At 38.1% G+C, this 23972-nt stretch overlaps 1 protein-coding gene across 1 annotated transcript; it reads right to left on the reverse strand.

Moving 5' to 3' along the window:
* Nucleotides 1–678: 678 nt before the first annotated feature.
* Nucleotides 679–18436, reverse strand: LOC145789090 (uncharacterized). The gene is made up of 6 exons (XM_082911957.1): nucleotides 18337–18436; nucleotides 17672–17923; nucleotides 3798–3862; nucleotides 3526–3701; nucleotides 2331–2439; nucleotides 679–1694 (listed from the first exon to the last, which is right to left on the reverse strand). Exons 1-6 carry the CDS (start codon nucleotides 18434–18436, stop codon nucleotides 1533–1535), a joined length of 864 nt encoding a protein of 287 aa, XP_082768083.1. The 3' UTR covers nucleotides 679–1532.
* Nucleotides 18437–23972: the final 5536 nt, after the last annotated feature.

Here is a 23972-nt window from a genome sequence, read left to right on the forward strand (position 1 = left end):
AAAAATTTGCTTTGAGCCCCGAAAAAAACAGAGCCGATCCTGCTGATATAAATTTATGAACAGTTTCCACAGGCCACCAGCTATGGAGGGACTTGCAGGAAGGAATGTCAATCATATGAAAAACTTCAATTTCACCCTCTGTTAATAAGGTGCTGCTGAATGTTAGAATACATGTTCAAGTTTGAGGGTAGCCTTCTCTGTTGCAAATATAGGTTAGCCCCTACACCCAACCCAACCCAACCCTTTCGGTACTTGATTGACAGGCACCGATAAAGGTAAGAGTGACTTTAAGTGTCATTGCGTGGTTACAATGTTAAAAAGTCAACAAAAAAAAAATTTAGAAACAAAGAGTACAAAAGACTAAAGCCAAGTTTGGGAAGACTAAAAAAATGCACTTTTTGTCTTTTTGGACTAAAAAATTGAGGTTGAAAATATGGATATTTGGGTTAATTTTTTGACTTTTTATTGAAAAATGTGTAATAAAAAATTGTAAAAATTGATTTGTAGGGAAAAATTTGAATTGGGAGTTGTGCAGCCGTAATTGTTGACTTTTGGTGAATAGTGTTAACTTTTTAACTTTTTGAGTAACTTTTTAACTTTTTGGCTTTTTTTGAAGTTCCCAAACTTGGCCTAAGTTGTCACTCCGGTAATGCTCATTCATCATTTTCTAACCAAATATTAATTTCTAATTTCAACCCTTTTCAACTACTATATTCCAAAAGTCAAAAATGTATCAGTAGGCTCTTGAGGCCATGCATGACAGTTCTGAAACATAAAATACGAATCAGTAATCAAGAAACAGAGTAACCTTTTTAAACATAGCATATGGCAGTTCTAATCTCCAATCCTTCTGTTTACGGCTTAACGGTCTTCCTTTTGCTGACGGGTCTCTGTTTTCCTTCACACCTGCCAGCCTCCATACGCAGCTCCCTGATTCAGTTTTAATCGAGTCCAAGTAAAATATGTTGGAACAATCTTCTGTGTAAAATAAATTAACTAGAAATAAATTCAAACAAAACAAATAAATAACATACCAGATTTATTTATCGAACCGAATTAAATTAAGACCAAGTCGAGTGTGTGACACTCTGTCCTTAAGACAGATTCGCCCCGCTACGGTACTTACGGTTGAATGGCGTCTATCTCCCAGGATACAATGATCTTCACAAATTTATAGAAGCACTTCAAATAAATTTGTTCAGCGAACCAAACCTGCGATCTATACTCTCTTTGATTACCCTAAAATAATATGAAGAATAAAGGACGCAAGAGAGCAAAATGAAGGCAAGGAAAATGAATTTTCGGAATCCTCAAAATTGGAATGGGGCTGCCTTTATATAGGCTTTGTTGGCACCTATTCAAATTGAATAGAAAAGGTATGAAGAAGGGACATACCCCTTCCTTTAAAATAAAGAGACACCATGAAAGGTTTGCACCCTTTCATTCAAAATAGAGACCCTTCATTTAAAACAAAAAGACACCATGAAAGGTTACACCCTTTCATTCAAAATGGAGTCTATTTCAATTCACAACTACCTCTTTATAAATTTATAAATTTTCCAACAAAATACTCCATTTTTTTCCGGACATTTAGATTCTAGATCTTCTACATAGCTTACTCTCATAGGCATGTCTTTGAATCGATTCATGTCATCTGGAACTTTCAGTAACCGCTCTGCACTGGGAGATGACACCTTCAAAATAAATAAACAAATAAATATTTTTTCTTTAAATATCTAAGTGCTTCATGGAAGATTTCTTTATATCACTTGTATAATAATAGGGATGTGCATGTATCCCAGCAATTAGGACCACAAATGAGCCAAGCAGAGCATTGGAGTGTTTGAGCTTGGTTTGTTAAAAATTAGTAGAACTTGGGCTAAAGTCGAGCTTAAAAAATCAAGCTCAATCTCGGCACGTCAAGTATTTGAGAAACTCGAGCTTGGACTCAATTACATAAGCAAGCCAAACTTGAACTCAAAGGAAAAATCAAACTTAAATTAAATTGCATATTAAGAGAAAAGGGGGGAAAATTATGAGTAAAATATAAAAAGAATGTTCATGTTAACAATAAATTCCATCAATCAAATATGTAAATTTACACAATCATCAAACATACAGAGAGAAATAAAATATATTTAATAAATTATTAAAAATAAATATTAATTCGTATTCCTTGTATTCACGAGCCTAAAAATCGAGTTTGAACTCATTCATTTAGTAAACGCGCCAAGCTCAAATCAGCTGAGCTCTTCATGAGCAGATCAGTTCGTTTGCAATACTACCCTCCAATATTGAAGAAGCAATGAGAACCTTAAAATAAGTTTTACCTCAAGAGCCAAATCATCAGGTATTTCTCCCAATGCCCCAACTTCGTCTAATCTTCTTTTGTATTGGTGGCTGTAACTCTCAATTTCCTCCACACCGGGACAACCATATCTGATGAAAGATGGTGGTGCTTCAAACAAAATGAAACGAAAGCCAAAAGAGAAATAATATTGCAACTGTGATGCTTCAGGATGACTACAATATTTCATGAAATGAAAATTAACTAATAAAATCATGGAATTTTAGCGTCGAATTATTAGTAATAATAGGTTCTTCCAATTGACATCACCAAGCAACAAGGTTCAATCTAATTTAATGGGTGGAGTACTTACAAAATGCCATGGTTGCATGAATGCTTAATGTTGTTACTCCACATTCTTGAGGAAATTCATGACAATAATGATTAAGATATACGTTTTGATGAATTTTTATATGCGTAACATTTGAAATAGGATTTGTCAGATAACAGTCCCACAATCTTATGCTGCATAGAGCAGATCATACAAAAATATGATTGACTACCCATGGTTTCTATTCTTCTCGAATAGGAGAAAAAGTTGATTGGGGCTCCTGTGAGTAGGGATGGCAATGGTGGGCAATGGGACAGATATTCATTCTCCGTCCCCATTCCCCTATTATAATTTTTCCCCATCCACCATGGGGATTACCCTTCCCATCCCATAACAGATTTGGGTTTTCCCCAACCCGAATTTTTTAATATTTTTTTTATTTTTAAAAAAACAATTTATTATTTTTTAAAAAAAAATATTTTTTTTAAAATTTTTTTTATTTTAAATTTTTTTCTAAAAAAATATTTTTTATTTAAAAAATAAACTTATTTAAAAAAATTTAGAATTGGTGGTGGAAGTGGTGTCAAAATGTATGGAGAAATGGGTGAGCACCCATCCCAATGGAGTTTTAAATCATGCCACTGACCTGACCCGATGGGTAGAAAAACTCGTCTATTTTGGGTCAAGTCTCCATGGGTAACCACTAGGTAGGGTCTCCATAGCCATTCCTACTAGTGAGAGGCTAGGAAACTACACCAAAATTGGGTAGGGGAAATTTTGAGAGGAAAGTGGAAATTTTCCTTTATTTTTATTTACAAAATGAATAATCTCCGGGAATTCAATATCTAGTATGTAAAACTGTAATGCAACAAAGATGCAAGTATCCATGGGAGCATAGAAAGCTTACTCATTTGAAAGTTTGTCTAGTCTCACATAAATGTATCCCCGAGGCGTAGTCTTAAAAGCATAGAGTTTCATATCATCACCAAACTGCAGCAGGATTTCATGGGCTATTGATAGAGCACGTTCACCCCAAGGGCAATTTTGCAGGACAACTCCACCACCATCCCCTCCATCGCCAATCTAAACTTTTTCAAATGACTAATATCAACTAAAATGGAACTGGAGATGGCTAAGGTTAAATTGAGCAGCCAAAGTAACTATCCCAAAACAGCATACCTCAGGCTCAGCATCGTCTTCTTCTTCCCACAAATCAATGGGTTCTACCTCGTCATCCAGTTCATCTGAAAATCTCAACAAACTCAAGTAAAGCAAACATCCAACTAATATCAAACTATTTACAACAACAAACCAATAAATTAACATCAATACTGTAAAATGTCAAATAAGAAAGAACTTCATCATATAAGACCTAGTTGTTAATTTCCAGCTCCATATCTAAGAGAAAAAATTAAATATACAAGGTCCTACTCTACAGTTCATTATAACTTAAAGAATGACATAATTGCAGCTGCTGCTGCAACAGATACTAAGTGGCCAGTTTACATTATCTAAACATCAAGAAGGGAAAGAAAGACAAGTTTCAACAATTTAAAATCGTAGAGATGAAGCGAGTTCACTGATGTCGTCTGGATCATAGTTTACAATGTCATGAATCAGACTCCTAACCACTTCTTATTTGATGTGTTCATTAACGGGAAAGCAACGATTCTGGGTTGAATTTGTCGAAAGCCACTAGTCCAGTGCCTTTCCTGAAAATGTGGATGTAAGCAAGTCATCACTAACAAAATCATAATTGAAAGCACTACAATCATTCAAAAAAATAGCTAAACCAATGCCTGAAGATGAGTAATTCACGTTTGTTTCTAACTCTGATATTACCAATGAAGGTAATAAGTCAGTTAACAAATCAAAACTATTTCTAGTTGCCAATATAGCACTTCCTTATTTTTTTTTTTGGAAGACACTGATTAATTCAATTGAGGATGGAAACAGATGTCTAATATTTCAGTATTTCACTGTGGTGCCCTTTAGATGATTTCAAGGTGATCTTAGGGATAGAGAAAGAAAGACAACTTCGTCTCCTTACTCTGCTCAAAACCCCTAAAAACAAAAATCAAGGGCAAGCATAACATACAGTCTTGAGAAAATGGATCTCCATAAGCATTCCTTTCTTTTTTCACAACCATTTATGAATTTCAAAATATGTTTTATTGTTCATTAAAAAGTTACAAGCCAATCAATTGGTACCAGCTCATTGCTCCAATTTTTGTGATGACATTGCCTAGGTAAAAATGTCTACAAGCTGTTCATTATTATTGACGAACTCCAACTGAATTTCTTCTTTACCAACCAAATGCCTGATAAAGTGATGACGTAATTCAATGTGCTTTGTTCGAGCATGAAAAACTAGATTTTTTTGTCATGGCAATGACAGGTATGTTGCAATAAATTGTTGTGGGATCCATTTGCTTTTGATGTAGATTTGCAAGAATTCTTCTAAGCCATACAGCTTCACAAACAGCATCAGTGGCTATAATCTATTCTGCTTCAGCTGATGAGAGAGACACTGTCTTTCACTTTTTGGAAGACCAGCAGATTACTTTTGAACCGATGCAAAACACATATCCAGATTTTTTTTTCTATCGTCATTGGAACCTGCCCAATCACCATCCAGCAAAACTGTTGTTTTCTTCACATACTTGATCACAAATTTTTCTGTGCCTTGCAACGACTGTAGTAGTCACTTGACTGCGGGAAAAATGGATTTGACTGGGTTCAGTCATGAATCTGGAAATTATGCTGACTAGATAGACAATATCTGGCCTAGTGTTGGTGAGATACATAAGTGAGCCAACCAGGCTGCGATACAGTGTTGGGTTGACTTTTAGCACTCCATGGTTGTTGAAATTGGCTTGCATGTTGACATCTTGAATCCGTTCAGCAAGTCTTTTGTGTAATTGTCTTAAGAAATAACAATTTCTCCTTTTGCCTGTCACAATTGAATGCCAAGAAAATATTTCATAAGGTCAAGATCTGTCATTTCATATTCTTTCATTATAGCCTTTTCGAAATCATCTAGCATCACAAAATTAGTGCCTGTGAAAATTAAATCATCAACATAAAGGCAGACGATACGAAAATCTTTGGTACCTTCCTTTTTCACATACAGTTATGGCTCACTAAGATTTCTTGAAAACCACTATGAAGGAAGTATTTGTCTATCTTATTGCTCCTAGCATGTGAGGCCTATTTTAGGCCATAGAGTGCTTTTCTTACCAAATAGACCATATCTTCTTTTCCTTCCACCACATAGCCTTGTGGTTGCTCCACATCTACTTCTTCTAGATCTTCATTTAAAAATGCTAACTTTACATCCAGCTGGTGGACCAGCAATTCCAGTTGTGCTACCAGGCCTAGGACTGTTCTGATTGTCTCCATTCGAACAACTGGTGCAAAGGTCTCATTGAAATCTACTCTAGGTTGTTGTCAGTAGCCTTTTGCAACAAGATGAGCTTTGTACTTTTGAACTAAGTTGTTTTCATTTAGTTTGGTTTTGTAGGTCCATATTAACCCGACCACATCTTTTTGTTTAGGATGATCCACAAGCTCCCAAGTGTGATTTTTGAAAATTGTGAACATCTTTTCATCCATTGCTTTTTGCCAAATTTGATTTTGAGCTACTTCTTCAAAATTTTGTGGCTCACAAGAAAAAAATGCAAAATTGCATGAATCATAAATTTCTCTTAATGGCCATACCTTTCTAATAGGCGATTCTGAATTAGTGTTTGAGTCACTTTCTTCAAAAGGTCTTTGTTGTGGAACTAGTGAATTTGAATAGGAAGAGCTTAGCTCGCCTTGGTCTGGATGTATGAATTTTTCTATCTCGTGGGAATTTTCCCAATCCCATCCTTTCATTTCATCAAAATGCACATCCCTTGAAGTCACCAATTTGTTGGTTTTTGGATCAAAAAGCCGATAACCTTTTGATTCCTCGCAATAACCAATGAAGATAAATTTGTCTCTCCTTTGGTCAAAATTTTCCCTATGTTGAGAAGGAACGTAGGAATATAAAATGCATCCAAAACTTTTGAAAAAATTTACCATCGTCTTGTGGTTGTGTCTTGTGGTTGTGCCAAGTTTTATAGAGAGTTTTGTTGACAAGAGCTTTTGTTAGAGACCGGTTTAGGATGAAAACAGTATTGTTGACTGCTTCTGCACAAAGTCGATAATGGTAGAAAAACAAAGTGGCCATTGTTTGAAGGTGCTTAGTGTTAGCATATTATATTATTATCTGAGCTTCATTATATTATTATCTAAGCTTCATTTGGTTTGTAATTATTCTATGCCCTCAGGGCTCGACTTGTAATTGTCTCATCTTGTAAATCCTAATCTTCATTTATAAATAGGGAATGATATTCTATCAAACCCTAAGCTGGTTACTCAAGCTTCATGGTATCAAAGCAGAACCTCTAGGGTTTCAGCTCACCCTTGCTGGTCGACATTTGCACCAACGACTCTAGGGTTCGAAACTTACCTAAGTTGATCATCTACTGCGATCTTCAGCTCGCTGTCGTCACTCAATCGCCTTCCTCTCATCGATCTCTGCTTCGTCTTCCTTACTCAGTCGCCTTCCTCCGTCGATCGCCACTCAGCTATCTCTCAATCGATCGTCACTCAACCGCCTTCCTCTGTCGCGATCGTCACGCAGCCGCCTCCCTCCGTCGATCTCCTCAGCTCGTCGACCTCCTCAGTCTCAACCCGTCAACCTCCTCAGTCGATCTCCTCCGCCAATCGATCTTCCAGCCTTCGTCGATCTCTCTCTGGTATACTCTCATCACTGTTTGGTATACTTATGTCGTGTATATACTGTACCAATACATATATAAATGAATAACTAAAAAAAACAAAAAAACAAAAAAAACACAAATGGTTTCTGAATTTTGTTATGCTTTTATAGTGGTCATTGTACCTGTTCTTTCATCACTACCTTCCGGATTTGTGATTGCCACTAGTTTTGTTGCGGGTTCGGTAGTATAGTATGCATGGCAGATTCCACCAGTGTGTCCCCTCCTTCTCAAACACCGAGGAGTGAGAGTCTCATTATACCTACTACCATGACTGAGAACCCCAACCCTAGTCTGAAAATCACCACCTCTCTATTTAACGGTCAGAACTACCTAGCATGGTCTCAAAGTTTGACTATATTTTTGAAGAGCCAAGGGAAGATGGGGTATGTTGATGGCAGGATACAGGCACCTAGTACCACTGACTCGGGGTATGACCAATGGGAGATTATCAACTCTTTGATTATGGGTTGGCTTATTCATTCGATGGTTCCTGAAATTGGTGAGGGCTACTTGTCTATGGAGACTGCACAGGATGTTTGGGATGTTGTGGCTGCCACCTATTCCCGCAAAGGGAATTTCTCACAGGCATTGAGTTGCGCCGCTCTATTGAGAGCTCACTTCAGGGGGAGCAGACTATTCTTCAGTATTTCACTTTCCTCACCAACGGCTGGAAACGCCTTGACCACCTAGAAGACTATAAGCCCATTTGCCCTGCTGATTCTGTCGGGTACAAGAAGTTCATCGCACGGGAACGGGTCATTAAATTTCTGGCAGGCCTAAATGTGGAGTATGATCCAGTTAGGGGTCGAATTCCGGGAATGGACACTCTTCCTTCACTTCAGGAGGCATTTGCCTATATACAGAATGAGGAGAGTCGCCAGTCTACTATGATGTCCCCTGTCTCTACTGACCGCTCAACATTACTGTCTACTCCTCGAGATGGCCTCAGCCTGACTCCCATCCCTCCATCTGCTGCTAAGGAGTCTGTATTCTGTGATTATTGCAAGAAGTCGCGGCATACTTGTGAGACGTGTTGGAAGCTTCATGGGACTCCATCCGGGGGTCGAGGTGATCGGTCTGGTTCTCGAGGAGGTCGGTCAGGCCAGTCTAGAGGACGTGGTTCCTATTCCCGGGCTCATCAGTCTAGTGCAGTTGATACATTTGATTCTAATTCTGCTTCTGTAGGCCAAGCTTCTGATACTGAGCTGGAGGATGCTTTGCGCCAATTGTTGGACCGCCGGTCTTCTACTACTTTCAGTACAGCTTCCTCGTCCTTTGTCGGCTCAGGTAACTTAGCCTCTTCTCCTTGTGTTTTCCTGTGTCATAAGTCTTTGCCTTGGATTATTGATTCTGGTGCCTCCGATTATATGTCTGGCTCCTCTGATCTTTTCTCTGTCTATAAGCCCTCTTCAGGTCAGGACAAAATTAGGATTGTAGATGGTACTGTTTCTTCCATTTCTAGAAAAGGTTTAGTCCAAGTCACTCCTACCATACATCTATCTTCTGTTCTCCATGTTCACAATTTTTCTGTTAATCTGTTATCCTTGAGTCGTCTTACCCAGGATTTGAATTGTAGTGTGACGTTTTTTCCTGATCATTGTCTTTTTCAGGACCTTGTCACGAGGACGATTGGCAATGGTAGTGTAGAAAATGGTCTCTACTTCCTGGATCAACCGAACAAACTTGCTTATTCTTCCACCACGTCTTTTACTACCCCTGCTGATTTATGGTTGTGGCATCGGCGTCTTCGGCATCCTTCTTTTTATTTACTTAAGCATTTATTTCCATCTGGTTTCGCAAATCATCATGTGCCTGACTTTCTTTGTGAGTCTCGTCAACTTGAAAAACAACACAGCTTCTTTTGCTCCCAATTTGAAGAAAAGTTTAGTTCTTTTTTATTAATACATTCTGATGTTTGGGGTCCCTCTCGTATCATGTCTGTGAAAGGTCATCGATGGTTTGTTACATTTATTGATGATTTTTCTCGTGCTACTTGGGTGTATCTCATGAAAGATAAGAGTGAGGTTTTCTCTATGTTTCGCAATTTTCATAAGATGATTTGTACTCAGTTTGGGGCAATTGTCAAACTATTTCGTTCTGACAATGGCGGGGAATACATAGATTCTGGGTTAGGACAATATTTCTCTTCTCATGGCATTATCCATCAGACCTCTTGCACCAATACCCCTCAACAAAATGGGGTGGCAGAACGTAAGAATCGGCATCTTCTTGACATGGCTCGGTGCATGTGTTTTTCTATGAGTGTGCCTCGGCCCTATTGGGGCGACGACGTTCTCACCGCTGCCCATCTTATTAATCGTCTCCCTACCCAGGTCTTGCAAAAACAAGCTCCTCTTCACGTCCTCCTAGGTTCTCAGTCCTTGTTTTCTATTCCTCCCAAAATTTTTGGTTGTCTGTTTTATTCATAATCACTCTCCTTCTCGTGGTAAGTTGGACCCTCGCTCCCTCAAGTGTGTTTTCCTTGGTCACTCTCCTACTCAAAAGAGGTATAAATGTTACCACCCTTCTTCTCGTAAGTGGTTTGTGTCCATGGATGTTACTTTCTTTGAGTCCCAATCCTATTTCTTGTCCTCTCCAGTGTCACCGTCCTCATTTCCGGGGGAGCCTTGGTGTGAAGTGAGTCCTGTGCATCCTATGGTGGACCCAGTTATTCTTGCACCACCCTCTTCTACTGTGCTTCCTATGGTGGAACCAGTTGTTCTTGCATCACCCTCTTCTACGGGGACTATAGAACCCAATGTCACCAAGGATAAGGACGGACATGTTTATGTCCAGGACATAGACAGACAACAAGTTAACTGCATACAAGGGACCACTTCTGCTCCTCCACTGCCATCTCCTGCTTCTGATGAGAATCTAGGTAACTTTGAATCTCTTGAATCCATTGATCTTGATGTTCCTATTGCCAAAAGGAAAGGTGTGAGATCTTGTACTCAACATCCTATCTCACAGTTTGTGTCCTACTCTCATTTGTCATCCTCATATAGAGCGTTTGTGTCCAATATTTCCTCTGTTAGCATTCCTAACCATTTTCAGGATGCTCTTGCTACCTCTGAGTGGAAACTAGCCATGATTGAGGAAATGAAAGTACTTAGAAAGAATGGCACATGGGAATTGACTGAGTTACCTACGAGCTGTGTTACATGGACTCGCCACTTTGGGGCGAAGTACCCGTGTCGACACGACACGACACGGGTGCGGGTGTGGGATTTGTGTCGGATTCGTTTATTCTCTATCGGACACGGCTCACAGCAACAGAAATGAAAGAGGTAAGAGTAAGTGATAAGAGATAACCTGGTCAAATGATCCAGTCGAAGCTCCATCCGGTCGATCCAGTCGAAGATCGAAGCTCCGTCAGTCGATCGAACAGCCGACCACCACAAACGACTTCGAAAGGCCTCTCTCTCTCTCTCGCCTTCTCTCTATCCCTCGCGATCGCGATCTATGGCTTCCCTTTTCTCTCCCTCTCTCTGTCGTTCCTCTCTTGATTCCTTCGTATCCATCTATACATAATAATAATAATAGTTTATATATAATAATAGTAATAGTAAAGGAACTGAATAATAAATAATAATAACTATTATTATTATATATTATATAATAATTATTATATAACATATAATATATTTATAAGATAATATATACTTATATATATTAATTAAATAAATAAATATATGTATGTAAAATAAAATAAAAAAATTAATTGGAACATATTATTTAAAAAATATAATAAATAAATAAAATAATTAATGTATATTAAAATAAAAATATTTATAAAAAAATTAAAAAATTTTGACGTGTCCCCTGTTGTATCAGTATTCCCATTTTTTAGAAATTGTCGTGTCCCGTGTTTGCGTGATAATAAATATATATTTTTTTAAGAACTATTTAACATATCCCCGTATCCGTATTCAAATTTGGATACATATCCACGTATCCTTAATTTTTAATTTTGAAGTGTCCGACCCTTAGATACGCACCCGCACCCGACACCCGTACCCGCGTCCGTGTTACTTAGCCTACGAGCAAACGACCTATGGGATGTAAATGAGTATATACTGTGAAACACAAAGCAGATGGGTCTATTGAGCGTTACAAGGCAAGACTTGTGGCAAAAGGGTTCACTCAGACATATGGCATTGATTATCAAGAGACCTTCGCACCCGTGGCTAAGATGAATTCAGTCAGAGTACTTCTCTCTCTAGCAGCTAATCTACATTGGCCACTTTATCAGTTTGATGTCAAGAATGCCTTTCTCCATGGTAACCTCGAAGAAGAGGTATATATGGACATTCCTCCTGGTTTTGAGGATCATCTGACAGAAGGCAAAGTATGTAAGCTTCGGAAGTCATTATATGGTCTCACACAGTCTCCAAGGGCTTGGTTTGAGAGATTCACTCAGGCTATGTTTAAATATAGCTTCAAACAGAGTCAGGTAGATCACACCTTATTTATGAAACATTCCTCACGTGGTAAGACTACAGCATTTATTGTTTATGTAGATGACATAATTCTTACAGGCAATGATAGTGGAAAAATACCTCTGTTGAAGAAATATTTAGCTAATGAGTTTGAAATCAAAGACTTGGGAAGCTTGAAGTATTTTTTGGAAATTGAAGTTGCTTGCTCTAAGGATGGGATATTTATCTCACAGAGAAAATATGTGCTTGACCTATTGAAGAAAACTGGGATGCTTAGCTGCAAGGCATGTGCCACTCCACTGGAACCCAATCAGAAATTGGGGGATGATGAAGGAGAAGCAGTTGACAGGGGGAGCTATCAGCGATTAGTGAGTAAGCTCCTTTACCTATCTCACTCCCATCCTGATATTGCTGTTGCTGTCAGTGTGGTTAGTCAGTTTATGCATGCTCCTCATCAGATTCACTTTGAGGTTGTCATGAGAATCTTGAGGTACTTGAAGTCTGCTCTTGGTAAGGGTCTTTATTTTTCAAAGTATGATCATCTTCATGTGGAAGCCCATACAGATGCTGACTGGGCTGGATCAGTAACTGATAGGAGATCGACTTCAGGGTATTGCACCTTTGTTGGAGGCAACCTAGTTACTTGGAGGAGTAAGAAACAGAATGTGGTTGCCAGGTCAAGTGCAGAAGCTGAGTTTAGAGCTATGGCATAAGGTGTGTGTGAACTTTTATGGATCAAGTTATTGTTGAGTGATCTAGGTATTGATCAGACGAACTCCATGCGGTTATACTGTGATAATAAGGCCGCCATCAACATCGCTCACAATCTAGTTCAACATGACAGGACAAAACATGTTGAGATTGATCGTCACTTCATTAAGGAGAAACTCACTAGTGGTACCATTTGTACTCCTTTTGTCCAGTCAGGTGAACAACTTGCTGACATTCTCACCAAGGGGGTTGGGAATAAACCGTTTCATGACATATTAGGCAAACTGGGCATGAGAGATATCTTCGCACCAGCTTGAGGGGGAGTGTTAGCATATTATATTATTATCTAAGCTTCATTATATTATTATTTGAGCTTCATTTGGTTTGTAATTATTCTATGCCCTCAGGGCTCGACTTGTAATTGTCTCATCTTATAAACCCTAATCTTCATTTATAAATAGAGGATGATATTCTATCAAACCCTAAGCTGGTTACTCAAGCTTCACTTAGAACAGATCGTGGTGGAGAATTCTTGTCTAAAGAATTCACAAGTTACCACAAAAATGAAAGAATCAGGCACCATTTGCCACACTCGGCAAAATGGAGTGGCAAGAAGAAATAACAACACCATTGTCGAGATAGCAAGGAGTATGCTCAAGGCAAAAAGTCTTCCCAACAATTTTTTTGGTAATAGTCAACACTATTGTTTTCATCCTGAACCAATCTCCAACAAAACTCCCTTGAAGCTTGGCACAACCACAAGCTGATGATAAATTTTTTCAAAGTTTTTGGACGCATTGCATATTCCCTCATTCCTTCTTAATATAGGGAGAAATTTGACCAAAGGAGAGAAGAATTAATCTTCATCGGCTATTGCGACGAATTAAAAGGTTATCGACTTTTTGATCCAAAAACCAACAAATTGGTGACTTCAAGGGACGTGCACTTTGATGAAATGAAAGCATGATGACTTGCATACTTTTAAAAATAAAATTAATTTGTAATACAAATTGCCAAGTTGACATCTCAAGTTCATTTATGTGTGAGATTTTGAAAGATCTTTGTTAGCAACTTGTAGATACTTGGCTTATTTTTATTGGTGAAAGGGGTGGCAACAATGCCTATATAAAAGCATATTCTTTCACTTGTAAAACACACAAACAACAGAGTAATAGCAATACAAAGCAAAGCACTCTCTCTCTCTCTAAATTTCTCTCTCTAGAATATTTGGTCCCACTAAAATTCATATTTACACTTTGCACCAAACATATTTTTGGTATTAGACAAGTGAAACTTTTGCTCACCAAGCAATCTTAGGAAAAGGTAATCGGTGCATTTTTCTAAATATGCATCATTCACATGTTTTGTCATTTTGTTCAATCTTTGGAAGCCCAATTACCATGCCTTTTTGTATCAATTGTTCCAATCCTTTGTAGTTTAAATGACCATATCTAAAATGCCATAGTATGGAATTATTGATTTTGTCAACTTTCAACGCAAAATTTTCACCTAGTGGCATTATAAGTGGAAACAATTTGTTTGGTGCCATTTTGACAGTTGCCACTAGTGAATCTTGTTTTTCTTTTATTTTGCGCTCATCTCCAATAAAATTTACTAGGTATCATTTTTGAATCAATTGACCAATAACACTCAATCAATTTTGAGCCAAATCAAGGACATATAAAACATCATCAATGAGTTTTGTTTTACCTCCCTTGGTTTGTACCATACTAGTTTATTTGCCTTTGAGACTGGTTTTTGCTTTCCGTCTCCCAATTTGACTTGGAGGAGATTTGGTTGTCCACTTGGACAACGCACTTCCGGTTCCCTATCATGTTGCTGCAACATCCACTGTCCAAGTACCATGTATTGAGTGCATCATGTTGTGTGCTCATGCAAGAGAAGAGCACTTGAGCTGGGTCATTTGAAAATTTTGCTTCACTTTTTTTCTTCTTTTTTCTGATACTAGTAGTCCTATGAATGGTTTTGCACTTGGTGCGTCTAAAATTACAGCCCTTAGATTGATGATTAGATTTACTACACACTTGACAGCTAGAGCCAAATTTTGTGTTACCAGCTCGATTTGTTTCTTGGTGGAAATTTCTTCTCCCTCTTCCTCGGTTATGGTTATCAAAATTCTTATGTCCCGTTCATTGTTGTGGTTGAGCTATTCCACGACTTTTGTTTTTTGGAAGTCTTATTTCTGTGGTTTTGGGCTTTGATTAGAAAGCTTGTTCAATATTTGCTCCTGCACTTGGTCCGGTGAATCTAGCTATTCTTTTTTCATGGGCTTCAAGAGAACCCATAAGCTCATGAAAAGCGAATTGAGACAAGTCTTTTGATTCCTTAATCGCAGGAACAACATGTTCAAATTTTTGTAGCAAACTTCTTAATATTTTTTCAACAATTTTTCTCTCTTGGATAGTATCTCCATAACTTCTGATTTGTTTTACAATTTATGCAACTCATTTGGAAAAAGATTGGACAGCCTCATTTTCTTTCATGGCTAGATTATCAAAATCACACCACAAAGACTGAAATTTAATGGAGATAACTTCTTCAGAACCTTGGAATTCCTGTTTTAAAATTTTCCAAACATTTCTAGAATATTTTGCACCAATTATTCTAGGAAAAATAGATTTGCTTACCCCCTATTGTATGTTGAGTGACGCATTTGCATCTTTTTTTCTTATTCTCTTTGTACTCCTTTTGTTTGCCTTGTGTCCATGATGCTAATGTTTCCTGATCTCCTGGAGGCTGGAATAAGGAAACCTTCACCCACTATCACCCATTGATCTTGAGAAATAAAGAGGGCCTTTATTTGAATACTCCAATAACCGTAATTTTTCCCATCAAATAGGGGTATTTGATATGAAGTATAGTTAAGGTACATAGACAAGGTTTAGAGTAAATAGTATGAACCCAAAAAAAAAGGGTTTAGCTCTGATACCAAAAATATGTTGGGTGCACAGTGTAAATATAAATTTTCATTGGACCAAAATTCTAGAGAGAGAAATTAAAAAAACCTAGAGATAAATTTAGAGAAAGCGTCGAGAGATAAGGAGAGAGAAAGCAAGAGCTCTGCTTTGTATTCTTATTGCTCTGTTTGTTGTTGTTGTGTTTTACAAGTGAAATAACATGCCTTTATATGGGCATTGTTGTCAACCCTTTCAACCAATAGAAATAAGCCAAGTATTTAGTAAATACAAGTTGCTAACAACGATCTTCCAAAATCTCACACATACATGAACTTGAGATAACAACTTGGCAACTTGTGATTGCAACTTGACAGTTTATATTACAAATTAATTTTATTTTTAACAGTACGGAAGCCATCACTAACAAAATCAATATTGAAAGAACTACTATCATCCAAGAAAATAGCTAAATCAATGCCTGAAGATGAGTAATTCACTTTTCTTTCTAACTCTGATATTACCCATGGTTATCAAAATTGTGATCCAGATCGTAGGATAGTACAATCCTATGGTCCTAAATTGTCAAAACCATCCAAATCATTGCATGATTGATATTATAGTAGGATCACAAGTACGATCATATGGGATCGTAGGATTGTTGGATTATCATTTTTCACCTTATTTTTAACATGTAACATCCTGATTTGTATTTTTACCTTATTTTTATTAGAAATTAGAATCTTACGATCCTCAATCCTATCCACGAGACCCTCTCACCGAACCTATGTAAGATCCCAATTTTAACAATCTTGATATTACCAATGAAAGTAATAAGCCAGTTAACAAATCAAAACTATTTCTAGTTGCCAATATAGCACTTCTTGTTTTTTTGGGAGACACTGATTAAGCCGATTGAGGATGGAAAGAGATCTAACATTTCAATATTTCACTGTGGTGCCCTTTAGATGATTTCAAGGTGATCTTAGAACCTTTAGACGATTTCAAGGTGATCTTAGAAATAGAGAAAGAAGGACGAATTCGCCTCCTTACTCTACTCCAAGCCCCTGAAAACGTAAATTAAGGGCAAACATAACATACAGACTTGAGAAAATGTATCTCCGTAAGCATTCGTTTCTTTTCACAACCATTTATGGATTTCAAGATATGTTTTCATTGTTCATTAAAATGTAACAAGCCAATCAGTTGGTACTACTAGCTCAATTGGCCAGAATCCTTACTAGTATATATACATCTATCTTTCACAAAAGTATGGGAGGCAACAATTTTTCTCGTGAAGATGAGCATTTGAAGCTTGGGGGAGTTGGTTTGGTAAGTTTATATGGGTGTAACTAAAATAATACTAAAGTTGGAAGTAAAAGATTGAGCCAATCTTACGCACCAGATATTAACCCATACAACTTCCCAATGGGTTTTTTTGCCATCAACATGCACATGAAAAGAGAACTTGTTTGGATTGAGTGATTTGGTGAGAAATGAAGAAAAAGAAAACTCTTTTCTCATGTTTGGTTTACAAGTTAGGTAAGAAATTATGAGAAATAGTTAATAGGTTTCATTTCTCACCAAAAGGTGAAAATTGGTGGAATATGAATTTATTGGTTCTGTACTTTTTATAATACCAAGATTGTCTATTAAAATTTACTAAATAAAAAAAAAAAGTATAAAAAAATCACCCATGTACTTATATTAATAATTACATACTTTGTTTTCCTACACGTCCAAAGATGATAGTGAAACATTTCTTTTGTATTCTCACCTAGATGAATTTTCTTTTCTCAAAATAGATGACACCAGAATCATTTATTTTCTTTTCTCCCACCATCCAAACAGACCGCTAGAGTACAGGCTCCCTTCGGACAGCATTTGCTTCCCAAAGCGGGAAGAGAGGGAAAAAAAAACAACAACAACAACAATTTTGTGTCAAAAGCAATATCGAAAAAAATGCTTTCCCAAAAACTGGGTTACTAGGACTTTAATCAAACACTTGGACGACATACCGTAGGGAGAGAAAACCAGAAAATATTAATCAATCAAAACAAACTCAATCCACGGTTCTTGAACAGTGTATATATGTATATATACACAGAAATGCATAAAATTAAACACGCAAGAATAATTAATCGGCGACAATAACAGGAAAGAAATGAACTTACGGTCTAGTAAGGTTTCCTGATTTTGATCATCAATATCTTGAGGCGTAGTAGTAGTAGTGGTGGTGGGTTTTGAAGGAATAGAAAAACCCACATGGAAAGCGTGATGGTTACAGTAACAACTAGAAGAAGAAGAAGAAAAGGGAGAGTGAGGGTTTAGGTTTGTTGGTGGGTTGAGAGAGAGGAGCTCGTGATTGAGGACAAAGGTGATTGAGGAGCTCTGTAACTTCTTTTGTAGACTGGTTGTAACAAACTCTTAATCCTCATGCTCATCCTCTCTCTCTCTCTCTCCCTCCCTTCCTCTCGAACCTCTAATAGGGTAACAAACAGCAATTCTTACTCCATCTATATTTGAACCATTTATTTTTGGCTGATCAATTTATGTGAACATTTGTCTTTTATTTGAAAATTTATATATGAACAAAACAAATTACTTATATTTAAATTTGTTGTAAATATGTGAATAGAATTTTTTATTAAAATAATAATAATAATACTAAAGGTAATTTACACAAACCACTTTTGAAATTTATCAAAAATTATCAATTTTTTTTTGTTTTTGGTACATCGGAAATGGAAATCAAAACAAACATACAAAACAAACAAACAAAAAAAGAAAAGTTAGGAGTCCCCAGAACGATGTCTGAGATAACTCTGGCCAACCATACCCGCAACTAATTGACCTCGAATTTCTTTAGGAGGATCATCCATCACAACTAGCACTTCATTTTGATTTGCCCCCATTTTAGCAAGACCATTAGCACTCATATTCCCCTCCTCTTGACATGTTGAATCGAAAAGCCACATCTTCGAATGAAAAACTTGGAATCCTCCACTAAACTTCTCAGAGGGGAAAAAACATCAATGTTTCCCTTTAGCATATCAATAGCATATTGGGAATCTGTCTCGATGCTAAGATCCTTATAGCCTTTCTCGAAAGCTATCATCAAACCCCTGTATAGAGCCCAAATCTCTACTTCAATGCAAGTACAATTTGTGAGCTTTCCGAAATAACCACAAAGCCAGATGCCTCTCTCGTCACGGATGAGGCCCCCAAAGCCACCATCACCTAAATCTCCTTTCGAGCTACCATCCGTGTTCATCTTTAATCTACCTAGAGGAGGAAAAGACCAATCAATTAGCTCATTATTCAAAAATTATCATATATGAATCAAGAACCCATGTGGTAAAGAAACCACATCTCTCATTCCCTTCAATTTATTAACATATTGGTTTATGTTTCCTTTTTCATCTCTCTCTCTCTTTCCTTACGAAATCTACCACCCCATAGTCCACCACCATGTCCCCCCCCCCTTCCTACACCACCCTCACCTCTGTGCGCCCAAAAGAAATGATGGCTTTTATAAGAAGAAAGTGACAATTAAAAGACCAGAAATACTACATCCTCCTAATTAAAGTCTCTAATTCCATTCATAATGGCATGGTTAAGAAGAATTAATTATTTTTCTTAAAAGACATAAGTGCAATAGAAAAAGAAAATCTCGAAAGGGATGGTGAGAAAGTAGCAGGCGGAGAGACAAAAGAGATTGTGGAATATGTGCAATGAAAATAGTATTTTCAATTTTGGAACTGGAGTGCTTCTAGTACTTTTAGATAAGGATAAAAACATGACAAAAAATAAATAAAAGTATGAGGAGATATGTTTGTTGTCTAAATAGAAACTCCCAAATTTTTTTGAAACTTCTATGTCCTTTGTAATATTTTTTTTATTCTCCAAATCTTTGCAATTTTTTTCTTACCATTTATATGCAATTTCCATTTTAAAAATAACAAAATATAAATATATTGCAATTATTCGGCACATTATGAAAGAAAAAAAAAAATTGCTACATAAAATTACAATTTTAATTAAAATTGCACTTGTGTTAAAAGTGGCCGTAAGGCAACTTGGAACTTTTTTTAAAATCAAACTCGAGCAATTTTGAATCATATTTCAGTTTAAAACTTATTTCTCAAATTAATATTGTTTTATGCAGTCCTATTTTTACATGTTTTACACATAAAAAAACTGCATGAACAAGATGGGCTACTAGAACTTCTACATATAAGTTTTCTTAAACATGAGTAACTAATACTATAAACGTAGAATAGATCGAAGAGTGTAAGATAAATTGATAGAGAGAGATACAGACAGAATGAATTATGTATATTGATTTATGTATTGAATGTATTTTGTACAATGGTTCAGGAGCTCCTTATAAAGGAGAAGTTTACAAACAATGCACCCAAAAGCAACCGAAAGCAAAGACATCATGATCAGCTAGGACACACTTTACAGCTAATAACAACATAGAATACACTAACAATATAATGCACTAACAGCCCCCCTCAAACTCAAGGAGGATAGGCACAAACCAACTTGAGTTTGAAGAGAGTAACAAAATAGAAAAATAAACTGACAAATAAAATAGGATATGAGACACTGTATGGTCGTGTCAGACCGTTGTAGAAGACTGTATGGTTATGGCAGACAGTTTATGGGGTCATGTCGGACCGGTGTAGAAGACAGTTTACGGGATCATGTCGGACCGTTGTAGCAGGACAGTTTACGACGTCATGCCGGACCGATGTAGCAGGACAGTTTACGAGGTCATGCCGGACTGATTGTAGCAGACACTGTGTGGTCGTGTCAGACCGATGTAGAAGACAGTTTATGGAGTCATGTCGGACCATTGTAAAAGCTGACCGGGATCAATGTCGGGACAGTTTACGGGGTCATGTCGGACCGATGTAGAAGCTGACCGGAATCAATGTCGGGACAGTTTATGAGGTCATGCCGGACCGATGTAGAAGCTTGTGGTGGTGCACCAAGGGGGCGACTTAGGGAGTGCGCCATGGGGTGGCTTGGGTGGTTCCCATGATGTGTAACCATGCTCACCGTGATACATGATATATGTATGATATATGTATAACCCCCCCTCAAACTCAAATAGGTGTGAAGATAGAAACCTATTTGAGGTTGAAATAAAGGGATTGATAAAAGTTGACCGTTGTAGAAGACACTGGATGAGTGTGTATATAGGCTGCCCAAAAGATATACATGGATATATATATCGAGCCCTCAAAAGTCGCGCCCTCAAAAGGCGTGTCCAATCTTTCAAAAGGCGTGCCATCAAAAGGCGTGCCCAATTCATAAAAAGGTGTGCCGGACATTATGGCGAGGCGCGTGACTACCTTGGCTTGCGCGCCCGTTTTGTCGTCTGTCGGCAAGTGGCTCGCGATGCGCGGATCGGCCCTGGCTATTTAAACCAAGGGTGAGGCGGAGGCTGTGCAAACCAGTCTGAAACCTCTGAACTCTCGGAGAGCTTGTCTCTAAGAGCTGCAAATCTTGAAACACTCTGTAACCAACCCTGTCTGACAGTACCAATCGGTAATCGCTGCTTCTCTGAAACACTTAGCAACCCAAAAACATGGCCTCGTCTTCCCGTTCAGCTACCCAGAATATGGCCTCTTCGTCCCGTGGTCTGCTCACTCTCTTTCCCGACCTCAACGAGTCAACAAGAGAGAAAACTGGTGCGGTGGCCAGTGAACCTCAACCAAGCGCCTCTGGTTTTGCTCCGTTGAACTTTCCGATGCGGTCGGTGGAGCAAAAAATGGCGGTGCAAACTGATATTGAAGCCAATCAGTATACTTTGAAGTCATGTGTGGAGACCATGACGGCGGTCACAAACCTGTCGCACCGACTGCAGAGTAGGACAAATGAGGTGCAGCAGTTAAACGCCCAACTGGCTCTGCTCCAGCGCATGTATAAGGATGCGCGAGCAGAGATAAGTGTGCTAAAGGCGGAAAATAAGGAGCTGAAGCGGAAGGCCACCGTTATGTTCCGATTTGGAGGGCCGCCATATGCTGCAGTGGAGGAGCAGGGAGTAGTGATCGTGCCCAGTGGAGTGGGAAACACGGAGGCAGCACCGTCAAGGGCCGTCCAGGACGGAAGCAAGAAGAAGAGACCGGCGGCAGAGTAGAGAAGAAAAATCCCGCCTGTAGATGTGGTTGGTTGTTGTTTTGTTTTGTGATTTTTTTTTTTTTTTTTTTTTTTTTGTGGGTGTGTGTGTGTAAAATTGTGATCGGGGTTGATCCCGGAGATGAATAAAATATGGGTTGTTGTGTAAATTTGTAAATTGTTGTGGGTTTTTTTTTTTTTTTTTTTTTTTTGGAACCGGGGTTGATCCCCGGCATGAAGAAAGGACAAGTTTGTGGAATGGTGGTGGTGTTATTTTGTGTTGTTGTTTTGTTTAATAAAACAAAATAAAATAAAATAAAACAATGGAGAAAGAAAATAGATAAAAAATATTTGTGGATGGGTCATATGAAAAACATCGCGCATTTTTTTTATTATTATAAAATATATATATATATATATATTCTATATACTCGAGTGGGATGAAGGATGGGTTGTATGAAAAGATGGGAACAAGCCCATGTGGGTTGAGGAATGGCGATGATAATGTTTTGTGGGTGGTGGAAAAAGTAAAGTGAGAGAGAGAAAATCTGTTTCCCGGATTTGAGAGAGAGAGAGAGAGTGAAAGAGAGATGGTCATAACCCCGCGTGAATCTGTGATGAGAGAGAGCATCGAAAAATGTGAGTGGGTTGTGTGTGTATTAAGCTCTGTGTGTATGCTCAGCTTCCCCTTGCAAAATGCAACCCGAGAGAGAGATAAGAGAGAGAGTGTGGGTTGATTCGGAGATGAAAGTGGAAATATGAGAGAGATAGAGATAGATTCGGAGATGAGGCTGAGAGAGAGAGCTCTCCTCCTGGATAACAGCACAAAGCTCCTTGATAATAGACTAGAGAGAGATAGATGTGCGTGGTGGTTCGTCCTGCGGCACCACTAGAGAGAGATAAATTGTGGCGTTGTGGCTGTATAACACCTTTAGCAGTGAAAAATGAAGAAGAAAAGGAGGTTGTCTACCACCACCATAGCTGCTGTGTATATGGGGCTACTATCGTTGATCGGTTGAAGAACGGTTGTCCACCCTGTGTGCTGATGTTGAGGTGCATGGCAAGGTGCTTGTGGGGCGGGACATCACGGTCCAAGTGTATGAAGAAATGTGACTGCAGCAGTGATGGCGGGTACCCGAGGCTAGCGGATTGCAAGAAATGGAGGGTGGTTGGAGGAATTGGACCTGCCACCGTCGCTGGGCGATGATGATGGAAGAAGGGTAGCTTCCGAAGCTACCGTTGCCGACTCGTGTGACGCTGATGGGTGGGTCTGTGAATTGATTGAGTGATGATCATGGTAGTGTGTTTCAGTGAATTGGTTGAGATCCGGAGGGCGGTCAAGGCAAGGTTGCCGCCCGCCGGAAGGCGAAGAACACCAAGATCTTTAACCTATAGCTCTGATACCATGTAAGATAAATTGATAGAGAGAGATACAGACAGAATGAATTATGTATATTGATTTATGTATTGAATGTATTTTGTACAATGGTTCAGGAGCTCCTTATAAAGGAGAAGTTTACAAACAATGCACCCAAAAGCAACCGAAAGCAAAGACATCATGATCAGCTAGGACACACTTTACAGCTAATAACAACATAGAATACACTAACAATATAATGCACTAACAAAGAGTATCACAAAGGTTTTGAATTGTTTGTTGCTCTTGCTCTACTTGCAGTTCATGAATTGCCATCTCTTCATAACACCTGCAACAACCACAAATTAAACCAATTTTAAATACTAGTTTTTATTTTAAAAACTCGAGTGCTTATAAAATGGGAAGAATCCAACAATGACGACCATCCCCGGTAAAAAGCTCGTGCACTGCTTCCACAGCTATGATTCCACCACTATCTCGCTGCCATCCTCTAAGCACATTATTGTCTGATTGCAGCTCTATGGGTGATATATCTGTAGTGTAGCCCTCAAGAATGGAATAGAGACTGCTTTACGAGCTATGTATATTGACTGCAGCTACAATGAAACAAACCCTGAGTAATCAGGCATCGAATTCGGACTCACAAATATAAGAATACTAGTAAATTACTTTAACTTTTCTTGAGATTTGAAAAAAATATAATAAGTCTCACAATTTTGATATAATTACAAATTAAAGGGACTAGAATTAATGCAGATGGCATGAAGATAGAAGAATAAATAAGATAAAATACACATTTTGGTACACGACAAACAAATTACTGAAAAAATAGGTCTAAATATCGTGTAAATTAAAATTTTACGAGAGTCTAATATAATTATGCCACACTTGTGAACCTTACTATATTCTCTCCAAACCTCTCCCGAGGTCAATGTAATTTATCCTAAGAATTATGAAAAGCCTTC

The sequence above is a fragment of the Camellia sinensis genome, unplaced genomic scaffold (assembly GCF_055761805.1).
Source record: "Camellia sinensis isolate YWXY unplaced genomic scaffold, ASM5576180v1 Unanchor14, whole genome shotgun sequence".
Lineage (NCBI taxonomy): Eukaryota > Viridiplantae > Streptophyta > Magnoliopsida > Ericales > Theaceae > Camellia > Camellia sinensis.

Bases quoted from the DNA above. Each gene is read 5' to 3' on its own strand.
- LOC145789090 (XM_082911957.1), bottom strand. From the start codon at position 18,436: ATGAGTGCTAATGGTCTTGCTAAAATGGGGGCAAATCAAAATGAAGTG. The intron at 17,924-18,336 runs GTATGGTTGGCC...ATGAGGATTAAG, and splicing joins TCGAGGTCAATTAGTTGCGG to AGTTTGTTACAACCAGTCTA. The intron at 3,863-17,671 runs GTAAGTTCATTT...TGAGATTTTCAG, and splicing joins TCAGGAAACCTTACTAGACC to ATGAACTGGATGACGAGGTA.